At 42.7% G+C, this 20171-nt stretch overlaps 1 protein-coding gene across 1 annotated transcript in view; it reads left to right on the top strand.

The window, feature by feature from the left end:
- LOC103815703 (glypican-5-like) overlaps positions 1 to 20171 on the top strand; it is a 362048-nt gene that overhangs the window by 265828 nt on the left and 76049 nt on the right. Inside the window, exon 8 of the mRNA XM_018913241.3 lies at positions 52 to 202. Within this exon, the coding sequence (XP_018768786.2) occupies positions 52 to 202 (151 nt within the window). The remainder of the gene's footprint in view (positions 1 to 51; positions 203 to 20171) is intronic.

The raw sequence follows: 20171 nt of genomic DNA, 5'->3' as shown, positions 1-20171 counted from the left end.
AGCTGTATGAATACTCTGACCATGGTTGGTTTGTCACTTCTTCCATTTCAGGTGGATGCTGAGAAGGCCAAGTTGAAGCTGGAGAGATGGGGTCCCCGGGATGCTGGCAGTGGGGCTGGAAGGAGTGAGGAGATGGAGTCCAGTGGAGACTGTGATGATGAGGATGGCTGCCAAGGATCTGGGGACAGGATGCACACAGCAGGTAAACACACCTTTTCTAGGCTCTTGGAGAGCTTAGAAATTCCTGTGTCACAATTAGGTGGACAGAGCTAAGATTTACACTGCTTGAATTGCTGTCAAAATCCTACTAATTTCAAGGGATTTGAATCTTAATCTGTGAAGGGCTGCAGTAAAAATAGAATGATACAGACAGTAAACCAATATAATTTAACACTTGGCATGCAGATAAAAGACTTAAATGTAGAGTGAATAATGTCTGCAGTGAAATCTGAATCACAGGGATGCTGAAGAGCCTTCCTACATAATGTGGGCCCTTCAGATAAATAGACAATTGATGACCTTATAGAGTATGCTAAGTGTTAACATAAACATTTATTTATTGCAAAATCATACTGAAGGATGATCCAGAGTTGGATCAAGGTATATATTCTTGAAAAACCCCATAAGGAATACTGTGGGGTTTTTTCTCAGTGGTGAGCTGCTGGTCAAATGAAATTTCTTGATAGCCTCAGATATTGCATTCTGCAATATTTATTCATTAAATTAGTTGGATAATACGTCATCAAGTGTAGCATCAGCTTCAATGTCTAACAACTTCCACCAACATACTGGCAATATGATATGCCGTTAAATTCTTTCAGTAACTTAATAAAAAGTAAGATGTTTCTAAATACTTTATATTATTGATTTACCTCATCTCTAAGTTCTGATTCATTTTGCCTCACCAAAATGTGACTGGTTTAATTTACCATAGTGTAAATATAATGTGGGTTGGATGTGTAAATACATGAAATGAAGGTATGAGAGTGCTGAAAACAATGCCCATTGAGATGGCTGGAGCTCAGGTAGGTTTTAATCTGCTGCTTGATTCTGCTGAGATCAACAAATGCCTTTTCTTTGTCCCTTTGCCCCTGAGTGGAAAGGGGAAGGAGGTGTCTCATACTCAGGTAAGATTTGCAGACATGCTGTGATCACCTTGTGGTCAAAACTTCAGCTGTCCCTGTTGTGAATATTTGTTCAGGAAAACCAAAGATCTACTTTGGAATGTGTGCAAAGTGTTACAGGTAATTGCAGTACCAGCTTATAATTGAATTGAATTTTAGTTTGCATTGATGGCTTGTGTGATCAGGGTATCATAGGGACACTTTTTACAAATTGTCAAGTAATTACAACTGACAGATCAAGCAGAGGTTTTCACCATCTACTCACCAATATTTTTGAACAAAGGAACTTGGATACAATGTTATTTTAAAACTCTTTGCCTAACTTTTTAATTGTTTACTGTATTTCATCCATAAGCAAAGAAAAGACTTGTAGAGGTTTTAGGCCCTGGGGATTTAGGAAGATAAATACTGTAATATGATTTCCTCTCTGTGTGGAGCAATAGAAACAAAATCCAGGTGCTTGGTGTTCTTCAATGAACAATCAAACTATTAATACACCATTTGGGGAGGATGTGTATCCATGCTTCCATGGACAATGGCAGAGTTAAAAAATAAAAATGTGAATGCTTTCGAGACTTGACTTTCAGCTGGCTTTAATAATGGAAATCTACTTAATGCTACTTTTTCTCCTTTTTTGCAATCTATTTAATTAAAATATTTTATGCTGATATCATCCTGGATTTAAAAGAATTATATTTATATAACTGTCTGTTTCAGAATTTAGCAGGGTGTATATCCAATTAAAAAGGTAGTTACAATACATTTTAGAAAATGGTATTGATTCATAACAGAAGAATAAGTATTTCATTGTGTGACAATAGTAATGCTCTATCATAATTAGCTTTAAAATATTCTACTGTATACAAGCCACTAGCAGTAAATCTCTTTTCCATATCTGGATACAATTAAGAGATAAAATGCAGTAATCTCATTATGGAGCTGCTTTGCTTTAATAGAATGTTAAGGAAAAACAAACATCAGATTAGTTGAATTTCCCCTTGCTGCATGTCTGTGAGATGATGTTGGCAGTTGTACAGCCTGTGAACTTGTGTTTCCTAAGCTTTAAACTCATCCAGTCCATCTACTCATTGTTTTGTGGAAGTAGAATATGACAGCATTGCCTGGAAACTGAGTGGTGAATTGGCTCTGAAGCCAAATCCCAAATGGAGCCCTGGTTTGAAGGGTGGTGAAGCCAGTGGGAATGTCCTTACAGGTGTGGCTGAGACACAAGGAGAGCTGTGAGATGCCACCAAGCTCTTTGGGGCATGTTGGAGCCACACAGCAGGACACAAGGAATGAAGAAGGAATAAAAGCCTTTCCAAACACACTTTCTGGCAAAGCAGCCATGCTTTTAACAACAGGCCCATGAAAAACAGAGGAAAATATTTTAATGTCAGCCTCTAAATTGCAGAATTGAGAATGTAGTAAATATGTACTACATCTGTCACTTATTCAGAACTATATGAAAATTATATTTACTGCTCTATGTGTTGAGAGCATTGCAAAAGACTGAGATTGTTTTTAGTTTTTGAAAACATACCAAATGCTCATTTCTTTCTACCTCCCAGGAGAAAAACGCCTTTTCCTTACTGCTAAATGACCATGAAATTTGTAAATATGTGGGTGACCATCATGGAACATTTCTGTTCGTAGCTATTGGTGAAGATCTCCCCAGACAGGGTCTCCTGCTGACTCCCCACGTTGCTTTTCCAAGCTGCTAACAGAGGGCTGGGCTCCTGGGTTTTGGATTTCAGCCTGTCCTGAGTGCGTGAGCACAGAAGTGATTCCAGCCAGGTCACTCTAACACCCTTTTATTCCCTTTTGGATGGGGTTTGCTCTCTCTGTAGTTCAGCTCATCCTGCAATGGACAGTAAGTCCTGTCCTTTTGTTTGTCACTTTCTGGCCTTTGAGACTCATGCCTGCAAATCAATTAATCATTTTATTTTATCTCTAATTATGATCTATGGCTGGCTGTTAGCTAGGCTAGGATTTTGTTTGTTTCAAATAAGCCTTTGCTTGACCCATTCACTATTACCTGAAAAGATCAACACTTCTTTCATGATAATGGGCTTAATTATCTATTCTCTATCATGTGTGTTTGTCCATGTGATTTTTAAATGAACAAGATAAATTCTCAGGAAACCAGGATTCTCTTCAAAAATTATGGATGGTGGAAGATGCTTTATAATGTGCTGTTCTCACAGGCCTTACCAATTACCCTGAGTATCTCTTCCTGGGGAAAGCTGTGGGAACAGCAGTTTCTCAAGCAGGCCCATGTGTTATTTGTTGGCAAGTCCCAACTTTTAATGACAACATCTGTGAATCATCTTGGAACAAAGCTTTGTTGGGAGAGATTTAAGAAGAGAAAAGCCAGCCATATAAATCTGGAGCGTGGATGGGGAAGTTGCTCTGTGGTTTGCCCTGCTGCAGTCCTGCAGGTTTCTAGGCAGAAGGGCAAAGCAGCATCTTAGGCTGAGCTTTGCTGAGCCCAGCCTGCTCACAGAGCCAGTGTCTTATGTGGTTCTGATCACAGTGTGAGTCCACTGGTGTCAGTCCTTGTACTTTAGCTCTTACATGACGGTGGGGATGCTGGAGAGAGCAGGGATTGCTCAGTGCCCTGCAGGATTGAGGGAGAGAAATGAGAGTCCTGCTGCTCATGAAGAGAGAACAGCAACAGGTTCACATTGGGTCCTGCCTCTGCTGCCTCCTTTTCAGAGGAGAAAAATGTGTGGTGAAAAGTGGGAAGGAAGCCTGTGCTAGGAATTCCAATTCCCAGCTCTGTGTTGTGATGAGGCCCCACCCAAGCAATGACAACCAACATTAGGGGTCAGTTCAGGGAAATCATCAGTGACTCACTCCTAAACAGAGGTGGAGGAAATGTTTAGGCCACAGGAAGGCTTAAACCTGTGTTTAATTCAAGGCCAAAGCCAGCTGTGTGGGCTGTGTGGAGGTTGTAGAGCACTGTGGTGTCAAGGTTTTGCTGACACCACTGTGGTCATGAGTCCCTGAGCACACCTGCATGCAGGGACACCCAGGTGTTCCTGGATCCCTGTGTCTGGGGCTGGATGTTTCACACAGCCTGTGCAAGGCAGAAATTCATCCCAGCTTCTGTCTTGAGGAGCCTGATGCAACATTGTGCAAAGTCCCAGGGAATGGAGCTGTCCTCTGGTGAAGGAAAATACAGTTCAGTCCATCCTTGGGCCCTCCTGCCCTGAACAGAATGGACAACCCCACATATCTGGTGTACTTCAGTCTTCAGATTCACTTCTCTGAGGTCAGAATCTCTGTGTGGCTCAAAAAGCTCAGCCCTCAAGTGGGACAGGTGTAACCCCACTCCTTCTGACATGCTTTGAAACTTGAGGTCATTGGGAAATGGAAATATGGAGCTTTCCTTTGGTCTGGCTCACTGCCTTGTTCCACACAGAGATGGGCTTCTGCTATGTCCCATCCCAAGAGCAGGGGGTGTCCATGGAATAACAAGTGCCTGACCCTCTGGCACAGAAGATTTTGTGTCTGTCAGTGCAGGCATTCAATAAAAACACATCCTGGGACATCCCAGCCAGGCTTTGACCATGACTGTGGCTGCATGCTAAAATGTGTTTATTACTGTGATTTTTGCCAAATGCTTACCTAATCCCAGTAACAGTTTTATTCTGTACTTCTTCCTAATTCCTTCATGGCACTCCCTCCCTTGAACAAGAACTTTGAAATTTTTGACATCCCAGCTGGACACCCTGCCTTATTGTCACAGATCATTGCCTGGGTGGGGATCTACAACAAATCTACTAGGAACATTCAGATGACATGATTCCAACTCTTGGCTTTCCTCTTGGCTGTATAGACAATCCCCAGCTTTCTGCTTATCTTTCAGACTATCTGAAGAGATTACCCTGCTTGTAGATTTGTTATTTAGGGCTTATGAGAAGGATGCATTTTTGCCCCAATGTGCCTTTACAAGTGCAGACAAGTAAATTTTCTTTTTTCTTACTGTCTTCTGTCTGATCTGTGTCTGCTCTCAACAGCAATGGAAAGTTAATGCGTTTCTCTGACTGCTTATGAATGTTTCCATTATCAGTTTTTTCCTTTTGAATATCAAGATTCTTTAATGCTTTATTATGTTATCATTCTCCCAGCTTGTCAGTCTTTTCTTGGCATCGGTATTACTGTGTGACCTGTCATTTTAATCATCCTTCATTTCCATTCACCGTGTCACAGGCTGCACTTACACTTGTATTTATCCAAATACGCAGTTGTACAGCTGCTGATTTTGTAATTATTAGTACAAAACATCAATATTCTGAGATCATAATATCTGCTGGCAGTCAGCCATGCTCATCAGCTTCTCATTGCCACAGATGATCCTGGCTCCCAGAAATGCTGCATTTTCAGTCTCTTCTATCTTCCTGCCTAGAGAAACCTCTCCATCACACCTCCTCCCCATCCTGCTGCCTTGCATTGCCATTTTTCTACATCCTTTGTTGCTCAAGACATTTTATCTCCAACTCTGTTTTTAGAAAGCCTATAAATTCCTAGATTGCCCTCAGCAGAAATGCCTCATTCTGTCCTCAGAACAGCACAGTAACATGTTAAACCCTTATAGAAATTTGATTTTCAGGAAAACTCCACCTTATGCTTGCCATTTGGGGGGATAGAGAGACATGAGCCTCTGTCAAGAGGAGCAGGAGCAAACCCTGCCAGGGTCTTCAGCATGTGTGGGGGAGAGTGAGTGGTAGCTCCACAGCTGGCAAATTTCTGGCTGTGGCTTCTGTTTTAGGATACAGCTTGGAAAGAGACATGGGAGCAGAGAAAATCAGAGAAACGAAAATATTCCAATTAAAAATACAGATTTTTGATTATTTATTTGAACCTGGGAAGGTCTGGTCCTGAGATGAGTGACTTTGATGTCACAGTGGTGTCCCACCATTCCCTCCTGGGTACACCTGGCTGAGGGATTCTCTGGGTGGCAGTGGCATTTCCTGCAGGCTCTGCTCTGTGCTGAGGGGCTTCAGAGAAGGGCAGAGAGTGTTGCCAGGGGAGAGAAGAAGAGAGAAAAAAGAGAGAGATAGAAGGAGGTTTCCTCATTTCTGTCCTATTTTATAAACTGCCAATACAGGAGTAAGTTATTTTTTGTTGTTTAGTGTTCTGCATTACACAGTATAATTTTAACTGAAATGAGTAGAAGAAGAATCTCAAAATCATTCCTCAAACCTTCCTCAGCCTCAGCATTGATGTGACAGTTTGAGGTGTAAAGGAATGGGATTCACTTCCTTCAGATTCTCCCTCCCAGACCTGAGGTGAGAGTTCCCAGCACCACCAGGGCTCATGCTTAGATCCACTCAAAACAGGAGTTTTTGCCAAGTTGTAGAAATGACTTTCTGCACGACCAGATAAACACATCCCCTGCAGGAATTTCTCCTAATGCTGAGCAGAGCAGTAGCAAGAGGAACAACAGACTGTGTGCCAGCTCTGTAACTCTCTGAACAGCTTTGGTGCCTTCAAAGAGGCAAAATGGTAACTGGGGAAATGCAGTTTTACCATTTCACCAGAGAAATGTAAATTACAGCACATTTCTGATCATCTTAGCAGCATTTAGACAAAATTAAAAGGTAAAGCATTTTAGTTGCTTAAAGTACCACCTAAGCCTTCCAATGCATGTTCAGTAGAAGGAAATTAAACATTGGAGAGATCAAGATAAAGATATTTGGGGCTCAAGTGTTTGCAGTGGTTCTGAATAAGCAGCCATCAGGGACTGCACTGGAGATCACTGAAGGGTAATGAGCTTTTACCAACTTCCTACTAAAAATATTACCAGTAATCTTTGTCCCTTGAATACACTTTTTACAGCAGAACAATTTTCACTGCCCTTGTCAGCAGTATTTTATCTGGTTCCTTTCCACAGGAGTAATTCCATGTGTACATCTGTTTCTGAGATGGGTTTTGAAAACAGCCCTAAACTGAAAACTCATTGATCTCATTTTCCAGTGAGTTCCCACTCAGCAGCATTTCTCACAGGTATTAATAAAAAGTACTTCTTTTAAACAGAAGTGCCACAAAGCTGAATGGTTCTATGTGCCACAAAGTGCCACAAAGCTATGGTTCTAAACAGGACCATAGTCAAAGCACAAAGAGCATGAACAAAAAGAAGCAACTCAGAGGTTGATGGCTAAAATATGAGAAAGACAGGTTTTCAAGAAAAATTGCACTGCTAAACACATGGAGCAGGACATCTTGATTCAGGCTGTGGGAGCACTCTGTAGGTGGATACTTTGACCCCACAGTCGTGGTGATTTTTTCTGGGAATGTCATTTGAAGGAGCAGGCTGGCACCCAGAGCTCACAGCTGGAGAATAAAACCAATCCTTCACATGGAGCTCTCCTGAGGTTTGTAGTTTGCATCCTTCTGACAAGGAATTCACCTGAGAGCTCCAATGTCTTGGTCATGCCACACAGTGATAGGGTAAAGTGAAAGCTGAGGCAATCTGTCCCCAAAACATCATAAAGCCAAAATTAATTAAGAGGAGTTTACAGTGAAAGGTTCTTCAAATTGCTCCAAAACAGATAACAGACAACATTTAATGGAAGCTTGTCACTGTGATATTTTCTGAAAAATCCCTTTGCCAGGATTTCTTCTCCTGGGAAGCTGAGAAGCCTTAGAGAAAAATGTAAACAATAATTATCTGATTGCTTCTCCTGTGTTTGGCTGCTTTGGAATGTGGCTGGAGATTGTTTATCCAACAGGTGAATGTTTGATTGGTTTCATGTGAATTGTTTTTACTTAATGACCAATCTTGGTCCAGCTGTGTCAGGACTCTGGAAGCAGTCACGAGTTTTTATTATTCATTCTTGTTAAGCCTTCTGATGTATCCTTTCTCTTTCTTTAGTATAGTTTTAGTCTAGTATTCATATCATATATCATATCATATCATATCATCTCATATCAGCCTTCTGAGAACATGGAGTCAGATTCTCATCTCTCACCTTGTCCTGGGGACCTCACAAACATCACAGAAGCTCCCTTTAAAATATCCATGCCATTAGATTATGAATTCTTCAGCAATCCTGCAAGCCCAAGGAAAATATTCACCTGCCAGTTGGTTTTGGTGCCACACAAGGGAGGAGCACTTACCTGGCCAGTGCCAGGTGACAGGGACATTGTTTCCTGCTCCTTGTGCTGCACCTCTGCCACCTTCCCTCCTGACCTTTCTCCAAGGAAGGAAGATACTAAAATCAAACCTGGGGCCTTGTTTCTTCCAAAGGTAAATTCTGCCAGGTTACTTAAGGTAAGGTTATGAATTACTGCAACCTTAAAGGCTTTAAGAAGCCCTCTGTCATCTCTCATTGCACACAACAAGTGCAAGGCAGGTGGTGCAGCTGCTTGGCAGTGGAAATAGAACTGAAAGTTACTGACAAATGAAAATACACTTTGTGTTTCTCCCTGCTGACACCTTCCCTTGTTTTATGGTTCAGAAGGAAAGCCTAAGCAGTTGCTCTTCTTATAGAGGAGGAAAAGAACTGCTCTGGTTTGTTTTCCCCCCCTCCCTCTTTTGAACCAATGTTTCTTGGGGGTGCTTTGTCTTTGCTTTCAGGGGGAAGCTGCCTTGAGTACACCAGGTGCACATTTGGAGGTTTTCTATTCCTTGATTGTCCATTTTAAGGTAAAATAATGCTCCTTAAAAGAGTTCTGTTGTGCCTGAAGCCAGCAGATATGCCATCAGAATGTCTCAGCTGAGAAATTTAGGATCAAAACAATACCCTGAAAGCAAGCACAGTTTAGTTTTACAGTAACAGAGAGCACAGCACAACTGCTCTGTGCTCTAGGTTTGATTTACTCCTAAAAGAACAGAACTTCAGGCCAAAGTATGTGACATATCAACAGGATCAAGAATTTAGAGGTCTGGATCTGGCTGCCTCGAGATCAAGGTACTTTAAAATAACTTAAGCCAGCTGATGATCTTGCATGTACTTAAATACCTTCCCTGAAAAGTGTTCAAAGATTAAGCACATTATTCCTCAGCAGGTGATTTTTGCATCTGGTTTATCCCACAGTGTCTCCTGTCTGCTGGTTTTTAGGAGTGTTTATTTCTGTCCTTTGATCCTGAAAGCAGCCAAGTAATATTTCCCTGAAATCTCCAGTTTGGACAGGACAGCTGACACCTTTCAGAGGCCTTTTAGGGTGTGTCGGGCTATAACATCACCCAGTAGCCCCAAACTCAGGAACTGGATTGAACTTGCAAAAGAGAGAATTTAGAAACCTTTCTGGGTTTATATGAGGTGCTGAACTGTGGAGCCTCAATCTGTACAAACAGGGTGAAGTCCCTAAATGGTGGATGACTGAGGGGCACAGTTCTCAGTGATGGAAAAGTCAGCTGGGTAGAAGATCCTACAGCACTTCTAGCACTGCTGTTAGTCTGGCTTCCTCTATTTGCCTCCAGTAATTGCCCCTCGTGTTTGCTTGTATCAGAAGCTTTTATTTTTCCAAATTACATTCTATTCCTAGTTCAGGCTCCTAAATATCACAATCAGAAAATGTTTTCTTTCCTTGTCTTCCTGTCTTTTAAGATTTAGACAGATTATCTGACATTCTTTAGGTTGTCTTCTTTAATCTCCCTATTGTGCTTGTTCTTCTCTGAATGCCTAATAGTTTGTCAAGCCAAATTTAAACTATTTCTGAAATAAAAAACTATAAAGAACCAACTAAACTTTGAATATGACAAAAAGGTATTTTGAAATGAATAAAATTATTTTGATTTGGGTTATTTTTTTAATCTCTTGATATATCTTGTGTCACATTAGTTAGTTCATCTTGTAAATAAACAATCCTGTTAAGTTTGCAGATTAGTCTTCACTTCAGTGAGATTTAAGTCCATTTCCTGCTCTAATGCTTTCTGAAATGATGCACACTCTTGATCAAGGTGTGATTTGCACAAGAAAACCTCCCTTGCACCAGCAACCTGCCTGGGCAGCTCCACTGCCCAAAAAGGGTGAGACATTGGTCTGGTGCCCTTTAGGAGAAACAGAATTAGCATTTTGGAAGAGCTGAAAGCTGTAAGTGGATATTTGGGGAGCAAACTCCAACTTCTGAATATGCAGACAGTACCATTTCTGTCACTGTGCAGACCATAAACTCTCAGCTGAGGCCCAGATGAGATGGGAATGTTGAACAGTGGTGAGGCAGGTAGCACACAAGGGAACACCTACTCCCTCAAAGTTTATTCTATTTACTTGTGAAAGTCATTGAATATTCTCACCATCACAGCTTTAGCCCACTTACCGTGGAATTGCTGCCCACAGTTAGCAGTTAATTCACAGAGAGAAGCAGGACTGGGTCAGTGTGGGCATGAAAACCTCTTGGGATCACCAGAAAGTGGAGGGGGAGACGCTGAAATCAGCTGATAGAACTGTTACTTGCACAGAGAACCTTAGAAATTCTCAGCTTTCCAAGCTATTTACCATTCCTCTCCGAATTAAAGAGATTAAAGAGAATTTGCTCCTGCAGCATTGCAAATGCCTGGTAATAAATCCTCATCTGATATTTATAGCCCAGAATTAAGAGTGGTGACTCAGACACACTGCTGACCATTTGGTAGTGAAGTCCTAAAACCCAGTCTGGAGCAGCAGTGAAAGGAATGGCTTTCTGATGTGAAGTCAGACAAGTAATTTCCTATTTAAAATTTGATTAGATAAAATCTTTTGAACATGTGCTTGTAAAGCAACAGCCTGGTTAAATATGTATGGAGCTGCAGCACACATAGGACACTGCTCCAACAGCACAAAGAACATTTGCAGTAACCTGAACGTGGAGGGGCAAGCACAGTGCCCTGGGCTAAATTCCATCAGGATGAATCTCTTGCACAATAGAAAAACAGTAGAGCTGATGGGGGGAAAAGCAGTTTTCTTCCTGTTTAAAAACCCACAAATTTGCTTCTCTATCGAAAAGGTTTCATTTTGAAAAATGGAAACATTTGTTGTACATATGCAATTGGAAGAATGTTAATTTCAGGGAATATTTTTTGTAGGTTTTGAACACAAAAGGGAAAATATTGATTCAAGCTGGAATATTTTACCCCCTGCAAATAATATATAGCTTTTATAATAATAATAATAATAATAATGTATAGTAAGCTTGATATTTTTAGCCAGAAAGTTCTTGATTTAAAGGCATTACATTCTAAAATTCACAAGAAAGAATAGGCCAGAAAAAAACAAGATTTGGGAGTTTGGCCAGATTCTGACCCAGTAATTATCACTGGGGATTTTGCTTTTGACTTAATGAGACAACAGTTTGAGCCAAGAAACAAAGGCTTGGATTCTGCTGCCCAGCATGGTAACCCTGAGGCTGCTGCAAAGATGCTGCCCATGGTGACCTGCAGCAGTGAGCTTGGCCTGTGCCACAGCACAGAAATTCCATTGCTTCAGGTCAAACAACTGTGACACTGTCTTCTTTTGATAGCCTGGTTTATCTGATTTACACAGGTCATGGCCCCTTTTGAAACTCAGCTGTTGATAATAAAGTATCCTCTCAAAAGTGGGGTGCAGCCCCAAATCTGGGCTCCAGCTCCATTGCAAGTTCAAGCAGAGAATCCATTACAGTAGTTTAGTACAATTGCATCCAGGCAGGAACATTTTATCACTTGTCATAAAAAGTACTTGCAGAACAGTCCTGGGAATTAAAATATTCATGTTATATCCACGCATTGAAAATTACTGGTTTTGAAAATGACCAACTACTCATGTTCAGTGGAAGGAAGTTTTTCTCTCTTCATGGAGCTCTACATTTTTTTATTAAAGCCGTGGGAACATCATTCCTTTTGCTGAGTCCTTGGTGTGAGAAACATCCCTGTGTTCCAGCAGTCTGGCCAGTATCTGCTGCACTTGTGTTCACTCCATGGACCTTAGGGGATTTTTCTTGGAAGTTCTTTGCCTTATCCTTTGCCTTATCCCTGCCTCTCCCACTGTCCTTGCAGATTTCATTCCAGCCCTCCAAGGGCTGCACAGGAGCATGGACCCAGCCAGGTGCTGTCTGGGTTTTGCTTTTCCAGAACAGAAAAGCCCTGAGCATCAGCAGAGTCATGAGGCTGTGTCATTCTCAAAGCCTCACATTTGGAGGCTTTTCTTGTATCTGCAGAGCCGTTCTGTGGTTGGCACTATCACATGTTTTTGTGTTTTCCCCTCAGACAGGGGGAATATGGCCTGTAAGAGAGCCAGACAACTTCTCAGCAACATCACCTCCTTTGATACCTTGGGGTGGCTCCCTAGAGCAGAGGCCAGACAAGATCCAGAGAATAAAGTGGGTGTTTATTGAGGGCCTTCAAACAGCCACACCTTGGGCAGTCACAGCCTCCCGGAGGCTGCACCCAAGCTGGACAATGGACACCAGTTTTTCAGACAGTTATAAGTTTAATCCATTTACATACCAGGGGTTAATTCTGCAATTACAGCTTCAGGTAATTAAGTCATTTACCCCCAGTTTGCTCCCCCCAATTAATTTTTGTTTGTAGTTTTTGGGGCCTGAGGCTGTGGGGTGTCCTTGGATTTCAGGCCCAGAGGGATTGTTTTGAATGTGAAGACAGTTAAATAACACTTTATATGGAGTTTAGAGCTATGCATTAATGCAGCACAGCATTTGAAAAATGTAAAAGCTAAAATCCTAAGGCATCACTTGCAGTCCAGTCATTGCCTCCACAGTTTCAGTGGCTGCACATGGAAGAACTCTCTCCTCTCTCTCTCCAGCCCACAGCCACAGGTTGTTTTGTTCCCTGTGTTCTCCTGATTCTGTGGGGTTGGGAATGCAGATTTTCATGGAGCAATGTTCCCTGCTCAGGTCCCTTGGTGCTGACAGGGGATTCCTGCCCTGGTGAGCAGCATGTGATATTCCACTGTGAATCCTCCATCCCCGTGTGGTTCTTCCCTGCTCCAGGCATTCTGCTGCATGCGCAGTCCTCCACACTTGAGTAGGAAGGCACTGGCTGTCTCCAGGCTGCTTTAAGCCTCAACATAAACTCCACATGAATATCATGAACTGAAAAGAGCTTTATCAAAAAAAACCCCAACACTTTAATCACGTTCCAGAGTCCTGACATGTTAGCAGGTCCTTGACAGCTTGTCAGTAAATGAAAAAGATGTGTGACACTAATGGGGACACAGCAGTGCTTTGGAATCACACCCAAATGCATCACTGGGAAATGCCCAGTGGGAGACTCCCCGTTAATCCCAGAAAAGCCCCAAGAAATCAATGTCCATCCATGGAGCTGTAAACCCCCAACCCTTTTGAGTTCCCACAGCAGCCTGGGCACTGTCAGCTGAAGTTCTGCTTTAAAATCACTTTGCATCCTCTTTGTGGAGCACATTTGCATAATCTGTGTCACAACAAAAATTGGAAGTGTGTTGTATCAAAGAAGATTTGAAATGAATTTTTTAAACTACAGATAAATCATAAACTTATTTTTGCAAAGTGTGTGAAAATGCATTGCAAACTGTAAAGAACTCTATTCAAAGGAGCAAATAGCCAACCACAGAAAATATTTTTCTATCTGTATAAATACACTGAAACCCTATCAATCTGCAGGATACATCAAAAGGCTTTATAAGAAATAAGCAAATTCTAAATTCCTAGAGTGCCAATTTTCTTCCACAGATTATGCAAACATTATGTGTGCTTCAAGTAAAGTTGCATTTTATTAAAAATGTAACGCGGGGTAAAATAGATGTAACACTTGAATAACAATTTAAAATTTATATTATTCTCACCTTATAAAATATTATTGAAAAAGTGAATTGGGCTAACACAAGTGTATTCATTATGCATGAAATCTCTATTTAGTCTGCAAAGTGCAGAGCAGACAGATAGTGGCCATTTTCTGGTGCTGTAATTACTGTGTCACCATTTGTGAGGCATTTATGTAAAGTACAATGCTTCTGACTAACCATGGACAAACTCTCTGCATCTGGTTAAAAATCAAATCATTGTTTTCAAATCCTTTATGTTCTGCTGACAGTGGAGTGCAGTGTAATCCACCACCACTTAGATAATCAAACACCATCCCTTTCTGCCATGTACATTCTTTTTAGATGGACTTATGGATTATACACCTTAATAATGTAATTTTTTTAGAAGCCTGTTATAATACAGAGATCCTTCTTTATTTATTTATTCCCTCCTGTTACAAAGAAGGCTTGAACACTGGCACAGGTGTCTCTTTATTTCAGGGCTCTTTCCCCTGTTTTGCAGACAGGTGCTTTAGTTTTTGTTGCAGGTAACTTTTCTGTGTTTGCTGTGCTCCCCTGAAAGAGCCTTAAGGTTAAGTCTTTGTAATAATCCTTTCCCCCACTGGTCACAGCTGCTGGGTAAATGCCAGCAACTTTAGAAGGTAAACAGTCAAAAATCCTCCTCTGGCGAGCATTCAGGTCCTCTGCTCTTTCCCCTTCACCCATTCACACATGTCATTGATTGCTGGGATTTGGGACGTGCTCATAAATCCCCTTCTGAGACAGAAGGATTTCCCATTCCCATGCCAGTCTCCTCTTTGGGACTCTCAGTCTGCAGGGCCTCACAGAGCCCTGGCAGTGCCCATGGAGCTGGGTGGCCATGGCAGAGCCATAGCTGGCAGAGACTGAGCTGTGTGGCCATGGCAGGGCTGTGTGGCCATGGCAGGGCTGTGTGGCCATGGTAGTGTCACACCTGGCAGAGCCACAGCTGGCAGAGACTGAGCTGTGTGGCCATGGCAGGGCTGTGTGGCCATGGCAGGGTTGTGTGGCCATGGTAGTGTCACACCTGGCAGAGCCACAGCTGGCAGAGCTGTGTGGCCGTGGTAGAACCACAGCTGGCAGAGCCACAGCTGGCAGAGCTGTGTGACCACGGCAGAGCTGCATAGCCATGGCAGAGCTGTGTGGCCATGGTAGAGCCACAGCTGCCAGAGCCACAGCTGGCAGAGCTGTGTGGCCATGGCAGTGTCACAGCTGGCAGAGCCACACCTGTGTGGCCGTGGCAGAGCTGTGTGGCCATGGCAGTGACACACCTGGGAGAGCCACAGCTGGCAGAGCCACAGCTGGCAGGTCTGTGTGACCATGGCAGAACCACAGCTGGCAGAACCATACCTGGCAGAGCTGTGTGGCCATGGCAGTGTCACACCTGGCAGAGCCACACCTGTGTGGCCATGGCAGATGAGGCACTCTGCCTGCCTGGCCTCCCTCGCTGCCCCCACAGAAGCAGCAGCTCACAGCTGTAATCTGTTCTCTCCTGGGGTCTGGTGCAAGTCTCTCCTCACAAATGCACCCTGCATTAGTGCTGCTCTCGTGGAACGGAAGGCTTTTGTTCTTGGAAAGCATTAAGGTGTTATGAGCTTAAGGAGATTTGTCCTGAAAGGAATTTTGAGAAAATTGCCCAGCATTAATGCCTTAAAATGCCCATCATCAAAAGCAGCATGGCTAAACTCCCAGGCAGTAGGTGGTAATGTAATAATTGATGCATCCCTGGCAAGCTCACACCTTTCTCTTGAAAATGCTGCATTAATACTTTTTAATTCTTCATTGGGCTAAGGTGGTGCAAATGTGTTAGTCTGTGCTAAGGAAATCTGGTTGTTACAGGTGTAGATAAATTTTTGATCATTGCCTTGTTTTAGGTGAATGTTTTTTAGGAAAAATACACAAACATGATGAAGTTAAATGACTGCTGATTAATAATACTCTGCCCCAAGTTTGGCTTATTTTTAACCTATTTGTTAGAGCTGGAGACTTCAGTATTATAATATACCAAAGCAAAAGTATCATTTCAAAATGGACAACAGGAAGCATTTTCCAGAAATCCAGATTGTGCCTGTAAATTAACAAAGCCTCTACATGAGAATTGGTCAGATACTCCTAATTTTATTTAGCTGCTAAAGCAGCTGTCTGTACAGTAAAGCAGCTACATGCTTCACTCATCTTTTTTTTTCTTTTTTTTTTTTTCAGTTCAGTCTAATAGCTTGTCAAATAGTTTTGGGAGTAAATCTCAGGAAGTGGTGAGATGCATGTGGTTAGGGCTTTCTTGGGGGCTTCACTTGAGACAGTTTCTTGAGGAAGAAAACAAATTGGATGTGCTGGCTGGAAGCAGATGTGGGAGCATGTGTGCATTAATGGCACTCAGAACTTGGAGTACTGGCTGAAACATCAAGGGTTAAGATCCGGGTGTGTGTCAATTTCTGTTGAATGAAATAAATCAGCTTTGAGCTGACTCTAATGAGAGTTTAGAGTAGCTCTGCTGGAGGTACCAAACACCCATGGCATTTTTAGGTCTGATTCCATGTGGAACATTCCCAAGCAGGGGCACAAAGGGTTTGTGTTCCCTCCAATCCAGAGAACTGGGAGCCCCCAACCCCATGATCCTCCAAAATAATATTCTGCTTCTGCTGTCAACTAACAAAATCCCTGGAGATCTCCCACAGTCATTGTTTCCCATAATGTCTCATGGAAATTGCTGAGAAATACCAATAATTAGGGAGAAGTTGTGCTAAGATCTCCTCTTTTTCAAAGCCTCTTCCTCAAACCTTCCCCTTTACTACAGCCAGTCATGAAATTCCAGACTCTTAGTATGCAGTATGTTAATACAGCTCCACAGGATCTGTCATCTTAGTTAACATCACCTGCCTTTAGTGTTTCCATCTTTTGAATATGTATTAAAAAAAGTCAGACAAATTTTCAGTGCAGTGGTATATTAGCAAAAAAAAAATTGCTGTATGCAATGTAGAACTTACATTGGTATTGTGTGCTCTATTAAAACAAAATTACCTTCAGCTTTAAATAATGTTTATTTTAAAATTTAAAGCAGGTCATCTTTGAAGAGGAGCAGACATGGCCCCTTGCCAAAAGAACAATCAGATTTTCTGCTGCAGAATATATAGAAAATCATAACAAACTTAATTACCTGTACCACTGCTAAAGGCCCTTCATATCTTAGCACTCCTGAGATTTAGCAGATTGTATCACATCTTCCTGATTAGCAATTATGACTGAGAAATGAAACATTCTGACTTTTACTGAAATTTAAAAAAAAAATGCTTGGTTTTAAAAGAAGACAGTCTGTGAACAGTCTTGATTTTAAAGTGTAATGGCTTACAAGAAGTGTTGACATTTCAGTGCATTTTGTGAAACTACCTTAATTGTGCCCTGTGAATAAATAGCAGCATAGTTTTCATTTTCTCAGATCTCATCTCGTCTGACTTCTCTGGGGGTCACTGTCTCAGCTTGAGGATTTGGGGCTTTTTTTATTTTTATTATTTCTTTTTATGTTTTTCCTCACAGACAACTTAATACAATGATTCATTTTCACAACAGATAGCAAGAATCCATGCAGCATTCAAAATCTCTTCTTTTTATATGAAATTTTTGTCAGATGGGCATGTCTGAAGATCTCAGCAGTCTCAAATGTGAATTTCTTTGAGGGGAATGCCTGGGTGCTGGACAGGTTAGCTGGGAGGAAAGCCCTCCTGGCTGAGCTAAGGGAAGGAGCCAGGACAGCCTTTGTGACAGAGTGCTGGGATGTGGGAAGCAGCTGAACATTGCAAAGGGCAAGGCTCTTCTTGTGGCTGTGGGCTGTGAACCCATGCTTCTCTTTCTGTTCTTTGTTAACATTCCCTTGGTATTGCTTAGGGGTAAAAAGTTAAATTCTAATTTTCTGGCACTGTCTCAGAAGCTGCTGATGCCATTGGATTCAGGTATTGGCATTTTTCTAGGCAGAAAAGAACATATTCAGTGTGTCAGCAGAGTGCCTTTGCTGCTCACAAAGCTCTGGGGGTTCACAGAGCCAGCTGTCCCTGCTCCTCATTGTCCCAGCCCCCTTTGGTGTCCCTCTCCAAGCTCCTGCTTTCCTGGGCTCTGCTGTCATGTGTTGCCTTTTCTGCAGCTGTGCCCACGCTGAGCTCCATGGCTTGGCTTCCTTAAACATTCCTTCCTGGAAGTGCTGCAGCCTGATCACACCCATCTGAGCACCATAACTCCATTTCAGCCTAATTCTCTGCTAATTCTTTGCAAGCTTTCAGTGCCTATCAGAAATAACTTTCCAACATCCTCCAGACACTGTCCTTTCTCTCAGCTTGAGGGATTCCAGTTTCTGCAGCCTGGAATCCCCAAAGGAAATCCCTCTCCCAGCTCCCTGCTGGCTCCAGCTGCAGCCAGACTCCAAATGTGGAGTGTGGAGAGCAGCAGCTGATCAGGGCAGGAGCCCTGAACTCCTCTGGACTCTGACTAGCCAGCAGGAGCAGTCCTCAGGGGCATTCTCTTGGTTTGATGGTGATTTTGGATGTGAGGAGAAATGAGATCTCAGTCGTGTGGAGAGAGCACACCGTGCTGATCTCACCATTGTGCAGTGCCTGGGAGTGGGGAGAGCAAGGGCAGTGCTGGCTCTTTGCCTTCCAGAGGCTCTAACCCCAGGAAAACCTCTGCCAATGCTTCCATCTCTCTCCTTTACAGCCAGGGCCATTCACGTGCCTGATTTCAGCTGATTGTTGGCTCTAGAACAGATAAGAACAAGCTTTGTTCCTTCTGAGCTTTCTCTTGCACCACACCGGGTTTCCATAGTGTTTCCTGCTGTTGCAGTGGGATCCCAAGGGATTTTGCCCACTGCCTGCCCATGGAGCTCCCTGCTCTGCAGAGCTGTTGTGTGCCAGGGGCTGGTTCTGCTGCCCCTAACTCTGATCTGAAGGGAGAGAGGTGATGGACAGGGACTGGGGGCTTTTTTTGTTGACTGGTAACTCTGAGGCAAGTTTGCAGTCAGTCTGCTGCCCAGGGTGCTGTGGTATCTGCTGCTGTCACATCAGAAATCAGATTATCCTTGCAAATCACCTGCTTTTCTGAGCAGGAGAGCCTCTCACTGAGCTGGAGCTCTGGGCCCAGCCTGGCTGGGTCAGGCCTTGCTGGGGCACATGTGCTCACACACGTGTGCAGGCACAGCCCCAGCCCCTCTGAGTGTCTGCATCACATGGGATCCCAGGCAATGTCCTCCTTTGCCAGTCGTCAGCATGTGTTTATCAGCTGAACTCGTGTCTGTTTGCTTTCCTAGCTCTGTGTTACAGGCTCAGACTACTCTTGACTTTAAAAGTCAACACTTTCTTAATTAAAAGTAATTTTCAAACTCTCACCGGAGTGCCAGATGCAACAACTGGCATCATCCTGTCCCTCATGTCTTCTGTTCTCTCCTCTCTAAAATACCAACACTAGTCAAGAAGAAATTGGCAATATTAAGCCTAGGAAAGAGAAAAAATTGGCAAAGAAAAGTGGCATTTACAGGTATGTCAGCCCAATAGATCAACCCACCTTAAAATCTGAGCCCAGAACTCATCCCTGCTTCGTTTGCCATCATATTCATAAGTGTCACATTTATAGCTCTGTATTATTTGAAGTTGTATTTTTAATGTTGAGGAAACTATTGTAAAATGTATTGCAATACTTAGACATCACTGTGAAAGTGAAAAATGGATTTTTCCATAAAAATATACTCTGGTGGAATTATGGCCCTAGTGAAAATGTACTGCCTTTCAGCCTGCTTCTTGGAGAGTGTGCTAATATTCTACCTAGATGCATTGTCTGCAGGCACTGGACACAATCCTCTGGGTGTGCAGAAATTAGATAAGGAATAATTCTTTTGTATAATAGCATCCCTTGGGTAGTCTCCTGTGCAATACAGTGAAATTAATTCAGGTTCTCTCCATCGAGCTTATCTGCTGTCCCAGCACTGGAGTGTTCTTCTCCTGCCTTTTACCTGGGCAAAGCTGTTTTCTGACTTCATTCTGTTCTAGTCCAGCATGGGTGATTTACAGAGCATGATCCTGGAGCCAGCCTGTATCCTCCTAAGTGTTTTTGTAGCAGGTGACTGTTGGGTTAAGTTGAAGAGTTAAAAATAAATGTGCCCAAATCAGGGTAATCTCTGGCTGGTTTAGTATCCTGGAGCACTGCTCAAAGCTTGGACTCCATCCTCAGGAGAGCTCCTGGTCCTGACCTGGCTTGTTTGCAGTAACCTGTGATTTAAATACCCTGTTACTCATCAGATGGTGTCTGTATCTTTTAAATGTAAATTACA

The sequence above is a fragment of the Serinus canaria genome, chromosome 9 (assembly GCF_022539315.1).
Source record: "Serinus canaria isolate serCan28SL12 chromosome 9, serCan2020, whole genome shotgun sequence".
Lineage (NCBI taxonomy): Eukaryota > Metazoa > Chordata > Aves > Passeriformes > Fringillidae > Serinus > Serinus canaria.
The sequence above is the reverse complement of the archived record's forward strand: the minus strand, read 5'-3'. Positions and strand labels throughout refer to the sequence as shown.